Genomic DNA, 8,469 nt, shown 5'->3' on the forward strand with positions numbered 1-8,469 from the left:
ACAGCCAGAGTAGTGTGTCCAGTTCTGGGCCCCTCAGTTCAGGAAGGATATGGAGGTGCTGGAGCAGGTCCAGAGAAGAGCAACGAGGCTGGTGAAGGGACTGGAGCACAAGTGCTATGAGGAGAGGCTGAGGGAGCTGGGGTTGTTTAGGCTGGAGAAGAGGAGGCTCAGGGGAGACCTCCTCACTCTCTACAACTCCCTGAAAGGAGGTTGTAGCCAGGTGGGGGTTGGTCTCCTCTCCAAGGTAGCTCTCAGTAAGACAAGAGGGCATGGTCTTAAGCTCTGCCAGGGGAGGTTTAGGTTAGATATTAGGAAGAAATTCTTTACAGAGAGAGTAATGAGGCATTGGAATGGGCTGGCCAGGGAAGTGGTGGATTCTCCGTCCCTGGAGGTTTTTCAGATGAGACTGGAGGTGGTACTCAATTCCATGGTCTAGTAACCATGGTGGTAGTAGATCAAGGGTTGGACTTGATGATCTCAAAGGTCCCTTCCAACTCAGTTGATTCTAAGATTCTATGATTCTATGAAAAGGCCCTCTGGACTTTAAAACTGGACTTCATCTCAGCATTTTGTATTTGAATCCCCTTGTTTGTATGCACACAACTCAGGAATTTGGGTGAAATTGAAGTTTTTATTGAAGAAAAGTTATAATCTATTAATATCTATCTATCTACCTACCTATCTATCTATCTATCTTTTTTCTCTATCAGTCTATCCATCTATCTATCTATATAATCTATCTATCAATCTTTCTCTATCCATCTACCTATTTTATAACCTATCTAATCTATCTATAGCCTACTGTCTCTGGGCAAACTCTGCTCAACCTGTGAACCAGCTGAAGGCCTAAGGTGTCTTTTGGGGCCTCATAGGCTGGTCACAGGAATGAGCGGGTGAGCCCAGTCGGGCAGGGTGCGCCTGGGGCAGGCGAATGGCTGAGGCGCTGTCCCTGCAGCCACGGCCGGGGGGCCTCCCTGTACCGCGCTCTCGGCCGGCCGCTGCTGAGGCTCAGCAGGGTCACTGTGAGCCCGGCGCTGCTGTTCCCGCTCTGGTGGGACACGGCTGCCAAAGAACAGCCTGCGCGCAGCCCCGAGCAGCCTGCCCAACAGGGAGCACGGCTGGCGTCGCGCCAGGCTGTGAGCAGCCGTGGCAGAAGGAGATGTGTGGCCAAGGGGCTGTTCGGGCAAAAGGCGAGGTCCTGCCTGCAGCGCCGGCACCCAGGACTCTTGCCAGGGCAGAGCGGCCAGTGCATAGGTAGTGGTTGCGCCGAAATAGGCTTCGAGCCACTCCAGCACCTTCTGCTGGCTGGAGATGGCCTCCAGTCCCTCCAGGCCTGTCAGTTCTGGGTTTGCCTGGCAGATGAGAAAGGAGAGAGGGACATTTGTGGAGGAGATCTCCCTCAAGGTGAGGAGGAAGAACTTCTTGACACTGAGGGTGGCAGGGCACTGGCACAGGCTTCCCAGGAAGGTGCTGCAATCTCCATCTGCAGAGGCATTGCAAAGCTCCCCAGACGCATTGCTGTGTGAGCTGCCTCAGGTGAGCCTGGCTTGGCAGGGAGGTTGGAGTGGATGATCTCCAGAGAGCCCTTGCAAGCCTAAGGATTCTGGGATCGGGTGCTTTGTCAAGGTCTCCCGCTTCCCCCCCAGCAAATGCGTGCCGGGCAGCTGGCAGCAGGAGCCACTGGGACAGGGCTGTGGGAGATGATGGGGCTGCAGTGGTGCAGTGCAGCGGCTGGCCCCAGGAGAGGGAGGATCATCCCCCTGTCCCCTCTGATGCCATCCCCTCCCGTCCTTGGCATTTCCCTGCCCGGCTCTGCCATCATGCCATGGCAGGGAGGCCAGATGGTCATGGCCCGTCTGCTCTGGGAGCTCCTCCTCCTCCAGGCAGTGCTGCTGCCATGGCAGGGTGGCTTTGCTCCAAGAAGCCCTGAGCTTGGGGTGGGCCTGGCAGCTGGTCTCCAGCCCCTGCGCAGGCTCCATCTTGCTTGGCACAATGGCTGGGCGGCTGCTGGTGCCCTGCAAGCTCTGTTGGCCGGGGAGCGCTGGCAGGCCGTCGCCATGGAGGGACGAGGCCCGGCCCAGGCTCTCTGGAGGCGCTGCGTGGGGCTGGGTGTTGCCCGCCTGCGGGAAGGAAACGCAGGAGGTGGTATAGCATGGAGGCAGCTGCCTTGGCACAGCGTCCCCCAATGCCAGCAAGCCCTGGGCCAGCCCTGTCCCACCGGCAGCCTCTCCCTCCTGCCCCATCCCTCACTTGGCGCCCTGTCTCCAAGTTCTCCTCGCGGAGCTGAGAATTTGCATTCTTGGCAAGGTTCTCCATCTCTGTCTTTGGTATTCTCTGGCAGAGACGTGCCAAAGCACCCAGGGGAGATGCTGCCTCCTGTGGGAGCTGCTCTCCTGGCACTGGGTACCCCAGGGCTCCCGCAATCCCCCCATGGCCAGAGGGGCTGGCTGCCGTGTCACAGTGGTCTCCGGGCACAAGGCAGCCCTGCGTCACAAAGCCCCGACAGCTCACCCCACACCCTGCTGCCGGTGCAGGCGTTCCACAGCAGAGACGAGAAACTTTGGAAAAACCTTAGAGACCTTTGTCCTTAGAACTTCACCAGAGAGAAGAACTTGAAGAAAGAGAGGTCTTAGACCTGCAGTAGCTTTTGTCTGCTCAGAGGAAATAAAAATTCTACTCTGAAATTTCAAACTGGACTATGTCTCCCCTTTTTGTCTTTGAATCCCTTTCTTGTATGCACGCAAGCGTCCTGCTTCCTGCCGTGAAAGGCTTAGTTTTTTTTCCATTAGCCCTGCAGTGGTGCGGTTGGGGAGACGTGGCCGTAGCCTAACGTAAGTTGGTACCCCCCGGCATCGTTGCCAGTGCTGGTGGCAAGCGACTCACTGACTTCCGAGAAGAAGGACGTGGCTTCTGGTTGAAAAGGCAGGGGAAGACATCCAGTAGTGTTCGGTGAAACCCTGGGTCGGCAGGGAATCACTCTCCCCTTTATATGCTTTTGTCTAAATGTTGTCACTCTCAGGGGTTGTTTTCTTCTCTCCCTGCTGTTTCCAGGAAATTCTTCTTCTCCCACATTTTGTGCCCCAATTTTGAAATCAATCCCGTTGCAGGGGGAAGGCGAAGGAGAAAAGAGAGCAGCGCTGTGCTTAAGGAGAGTCTCGGTGAGGGCACTAAATTGGGGAGTACCATTTCTAAACTGCAGAAACCCAGTTAATTGGGCTAAACGGAAACTTTGATTGAAATAGTCTGACAGCTGGATGTTCTTGGAGCAGCAGGTCACCTCACATCCCAGAGCCCTGGAAGCTGATCCCATACCCTGCCCCCAGCGCAGGTGTCCCATGGCAGATGGAAGAAACCACAGAAAACCATTCCCTTTGATGATTATTATATCTTAAACAGATATAAGGACCAGAGGAAAGAGAGCTCTTATACCTGCAGCAGCTGTCACCTGCATCGAGGTAATAAAAATTAGATGGGATTGCATCCACCCTCAGCTAATTTGTAGATGACACTAAATTGGTTGGGAGTCTTGATGTGCTGGAAGGCAGGAGGGCTCTGCAGAGGGATCTGGACAGACTGGAGAGTTGGGCTGATTCCAACGGGATCAAGGCCAAGTGCCAGGTCCTGCACTTTGGCCAAAACAACCCCCTGCAGTGCTACCGACTGGGCACAGAGTGGCTGGAGAGCAGTCAGGCAGAAAGGGACCTGGGAGTTTGGATTGACAGGAAGCTGAACAGGAGCCTGCCGTGTACCCAGGTGGCCAAGAGGGTCAATGGCATTCTGGCCTGTATCAGGAACAGTGTGGCCAACAGGTGCAGGGAAGTGATTCTGCCCCTGGACTCAGTGCTGATGAGGCCCCAGCTGGAGTAGTGTGTCCAGTTCTGGGCCCCTCAGTTCAGGAAGGATATGGAGGTGCTGGAGCAGGTCCAGAGAAGAGCAACGAGGCTGGTGAAGGGACTGGAGCACAAGTCCTATGAGGAGAGTCTGAGGGAGCTGGGGTTGTTTTTAGGCTGGAGAAGAGGAGGCTCAGGGGAGACCTCCTCACTCTCTACAACTCCCTAAAAGGAGGTTGTAGCCAGGTGGGGGTTGGTCTCCTCTCCAAGGTAGCTCTCAGTAAGACAAGAGGGCATGGTCTTAAGTTCTGCCAGGGGAGGTTTAGGTTAGATATTAGGAAGAAATTCTTTACAGAGAGAGTAATGAGGCATTGGAATGGGCTGGCCAGGGAAGTGGTGGATTCTCCGTCCCTGGAGGTTTTTCAGATGAGACTGGAGGTGGCACTTATTGCAATCATCTGGTTACCACGGCATTGTCGGATCAAAGGTTGAGCTTGATGATCTCAGAGGTCCTTTCCAACCCGGCTGATTCTATTATTCTATGATAAATTCAGTAGAGCCCATATTGCAATCTGTGGTAAATTCACATCAAGCCTTAATCTAACTTGTAGATTCATTACCAGTTTATCATGCAAACAAAGAACTATACAAAAATATGCTGTCCTTTTACTGCACTTCACAAAATATGTGTTCAAAAGCACAGGGTGAAAATATGTTTATGATACGACTCCACATAATCCACGAGCAACTAATACAAGTATCCATAAAAATGAAGGACAGAAGAGAATTGTTTCCCAGAGTAATTTGTCTGGCATTAACTGACCCAGGACAACAGATGACTATTCAATGTGCTGCCTCATGTAAAACTCAACTATTTCCCAAAACATAGGAGGAAAAAAATAAATAAAAACAATATGAGGAAGCAATTGATATTATCATTCCCCCATTGTTCTCTACCCTGTAAACCAAAATAACTCGAAGGACAGTACTGAATCCCCCGATAAAATATCAAGAAGTCATAAGCCTCCTGAAAGCTTTTTGTTAAAAGAGATAAAAAACTAGAAAATATCGAGAATACCACACAGTTTATTTTCCCAGAAACAATTTTGTCACTTAAGAAATTGTCTTTGGTGGCTTCATACACAGGCGATGTCAAAAACATACTGGCTGGAAGCAGTTCCACTAAGCCCAGCTGGGCTCTGAATCTAGATCAGGATGAGATATGTGCACAAATATTTCTTCTTTGCCTATGCCTTTCTTTTCCCATGAAGAAAACCAAGGCACATAGGAGGGATCTGCAGAGCTGAGGCTGGACCTCCAGCAGCTGGCAGGACCTCAGGACAGCAAGGGACATGTACCACCATGTGCTCTGAGACAGGTACCAGCTTCTCAAAGAGATTCGCAGTTGGCAAAAACAGAGAAACAGAGGATTAGACCATCTTGCCATGGTACCTCCTTTAGACTCCACTTTGCCCCTGGAAAAATTTAGCAGGGCACACTTTTTGGTCTCTAAAGAGAAAACTAAACAGGTTCCAAGGCAGGTGGGAGATAGCCAAACTCGAATCTGAAATGGGCATCTGTGATGCCTGTAGTGTAGCTAAGGGTACAGATGTGCTATAGTCCAAACCACAGAACCTGTGTCCTGCCAGGGCAAACAGGGTTTGTGATAAGACTTATCATTACTCTGCTGTGATCTAGTCCTGCAGTCATTTCACTTTAATACAAAGTAAGCACTTGTGATGATTAAAGGAAATATACAGTTGGATCACTTTGTTGTTCAGTGGCCAGTCATAACACAAAATCTGCTGGTTAGTGCAAAACCACAGCGTTTCAGCCTATGTGTGGTTACTATCTGCTCCAGCATCTGGGTTGACACAGGGAGCTCTTTGACATGGACCAACAGCGCTGTTCTACACCTTCATTAGCTCTATTCTCACTGCTGCCAGCAGCATTGCATGTTTATCTCCATAGAAAGAGCTTATGTGCTTAAAGGAAACACAAGAGTTTATCAACAAAGTTTGCATGGGCCACTCTGGTCTGTTATCATCCAGGCCCTGAGCACATCCCTGCCCCTGGGGATGGCCCTGACAAACCCCATGTAGGGATAGGGGGCAACCTCTTTGGGGCATAAGCCCCTTCAGCTGCTGCAGTGGGATTTCACATCCAGACCCTCCCCAAAAATCCCTGCTCTGACTGTCTCCCACTTCCTTTCCAGTTCCAGCCCTTCCAAAGCTGATAGTGTACATTCACTCTGTGCTGTTTGTTTATCCCTCCCCTGTAGAAGCAAGCTGTAGGACCTACAGTACAGACATCTGATTTAAATAAGGTTCCAGAAAGGGGACTGGAAAACTGGCATCGACATCCACACAAGAGCAAGCTCCTAGGCAGAAAACAGGCAGTGTCGCTGGGTTTCAGCCTGTGCTGCCTAATCAAAACCAGGAAACAGGGAATCTCAGCAAACACTGCTCTGCATACTGTCCTCTGCTCATTTCTAAGCCAATTCTAGTGGCATGCCCAAACCCACTTACCCAGTAATGCTGCCCTAAGCAGTGCCATCACAGTGACTTTTTTAAAGAACAAGGCACTTGGCAGACTTATTTCACAACCTCATGATGATACCTAAATGGTTACTCTGGCTGTTTCCACTTGTGATGCAGCTGTCAAGAAAAGCCCGTGCAGCACTTGCGTGGAGAAAGGGATGATGAAAGGAAACATTTCCCCTTAGCAAGGTAATTACTACCTAATTGTATTCAGAGCTATAATTTCTGTTTGTTTATACATGCAAATAAATATATATTTAGCAGATAGGTAGAGAGGGGGGAAAGGAGAAATCTGAGATGTACTTAAAAAGTAACTTTTAACACTTCTGAGAATTCAAGCTGAAAAAACAATAGAAAGGATATCTGCAGCTCACAGTTGACAAATGGATTTTTTAGACTGAATTAATGCTCTGCTTACCTATTCACTGTCTGTACAGCCTCCAGGAAAAACACAGAAGGGACAGAACTCCAGATTTAGCTATGATAATCCCAACGTGATTCTTCTGCTTTCCTCCTGCTCTTCCTTTTATATTTTTTTAAGTGCTTTTTCATTATTATTGCTCTGATGTTCTTGTTCTTGGTTTGGGCCCTGCTCTGCAGTTCTTCCTCTTATTTCCCCTTCTGGTATCTTCAATGGAAACACACTCTTTTTCTCTACTGCCACTTTCAATTTGAAATCAGGAGAGCTGGATTTGGTGACCCTGAAATACAGGTGCTCTTGTAAGTACATAATGAATTCCACCCGAGGTGTTTCAGTCCTCAATTATGCTCCCGCCTCCTGTTATCTGCTAGCAGGTATTTCTGGGTATTGCAAAAGACTCCTTCAATGCTTGGTAATAGTATAATACAAAAAAGACAACTTGTTGAGTCATGTATGCAGAATTCATTGAACTATAGAATCACAGAATGGTTTGGGTTGGAAGGGACCTCAAAGATCGTCTGGTTCCAAGCCTCCTGCTGTGGACAGGGACACCTTCCACTAGACCAGGTTGCTCCAAGCCCCATCCAATTGACCTTGAATACTTTCAGGGGTGGGGCATACACAGTTTCTCTGGGCAATACTTGTAATATATGAATAGGAACTGTACCCTGGAGCTTCAGCTCTGTGTCTCCCTGTCTATGTTCCTGAGAATCATAGAATAACCTGATTGGAAGGGAACCACAAGGATCATTCCTTGGCTGCTCTGTGGCTGTGCTACCCATGTGCAATAAATGAGAAGTAGTTTGGATAGATCACAAATACACCTATTGATTTTCCTCTTTGTGGCTGGTGAAATGATTTAAGCCTCATGTAACACCTTGTTTCACTGAAACAGGAGCTAACACTGAGATGGTGATAGATGATAACCTTTTACATGTAAATGTATACTTAACTCCCCCTTCCCCCAAATCGGTGTGTTTTTATACCACTTCCCCCATGGGAAGAGTTTTCTCTCAGTAAAAGCTTTTCTTATTGGGAAAAAGAAAAAAAAAAGACATTTGGAAAATGTTGGGTAACTATTCATTTATGCTTTAGAAATACCTGGCCAGTGTAGGTGTTGATGGTGCCCAGGAGTTAAGAGGCATGCGTGTGTTAATATTATTGAACTTGCTGCAAGTTATTTTTGCAAGTAGAAGAGGAACTCAGACTTAGGAAGGCAGAGAGACCCAGTGTGAACGTGTGGGCAGCACAATACTTTGCTGAGATTCATGATGACACGGCACTACCAAGGAACTTTCTTTTTTCTTTCTGAGTTGTGTTCAAATAAACAGTAGGGCTTCAGTTCTTTGACACTGTTAGGAATAGATTTATCCTTCTTTCTCTTTCTTGGAAGCCAAGTTAACCCAGACAGGCTGAATAGATTTCCAGGTTCACTAATGACCTCACAGGAATAGAATAATGAAATCATATCTGCCTCTTTACTGAAGAGAGACAGCCCAAGCTTACAGAGATCTAATTATTGCATTTCTTGAAGATAAATTGCAGCCTTTAAGGCGTCTCACAATCACTTATCAGGCAGAGCTCCATGGGCACCAACTTTCATTTTTCTTCAGTACAGTGATGTACTGCCAATATTTAACAAGGGGCTCCCACTAAAATTTCCTTATTAATCTGCTCT

The 8,469-nt window shown here is 48.6% G+C and overlaps 1 protein-coding gene across 1 annotated transcript; it reads right to left on the minus strand.

The window, feature by feature from the left end:
• Positions 1 to 866: 866 nt before the first annotated feature.
• LOC116786253 lies at positions 867 to 2,582 on the minus strand. Its single transcript, XM_032686701.1, has 3 exons — positions 2,251 to 2,582; positions 1,803 to 2,120; positions 867 to 1,352 (listed from the first exon to the last, which is right to left on the minus strand). Exons 1-3 carry the CDS (start codon positions 2,314 to 2,316, stop codon positions 867 to 869), a joined length of 870 nt encoding a protein of 289 aa, XP_032542592.1. The 5' UTR covers positions 2,317 to 2,582.
• Between the last annotated feature and the right edge of the window lie 5,887 nt (positions 2,583 to 8,469).

Source organism: Chiroxiphia lanceolata, chromosome 4, assembly GCF_009829145.1.
Source record: "Chiroxiphia lanceolata isolate bChiLan1 chromosome 4, bChiLan1.pri, whole genome shotgun sequence".
Classification (NCBI taxonomy): Eukaryota; Metazoa; Chordata; class Aves; order Passeriformes; family Pipridae; genus Chiroxiphia; species Chiroxiphia lanceolata.

Excerpts from the sequence above, each read along its gene's own strand:
- LOC116786253 (XM_032686701.1), bottom strand. The coding sequence starts at position 2,316 with ATGGAGAACCTTGCCAAGAATGCAAATTCTCAGCTCCGCGAGGAGAAC. Across the intron at positions 2,121-2,250 it reads ACTTGGAGACAGGGCGCCAA|GCGGGCAACACCCAGCCCCA; the intron begins GTGAGGGATGGG and ends TCCTTCCCGCAG. Across the intron at positions 1,353-1,802 it reads ATGATGGCAGAGCCGGGCAG|GCAAACCCAGAACTGACAGG; the intron begins GGAAATGCCAAG and ends CTCATCTGCCAG.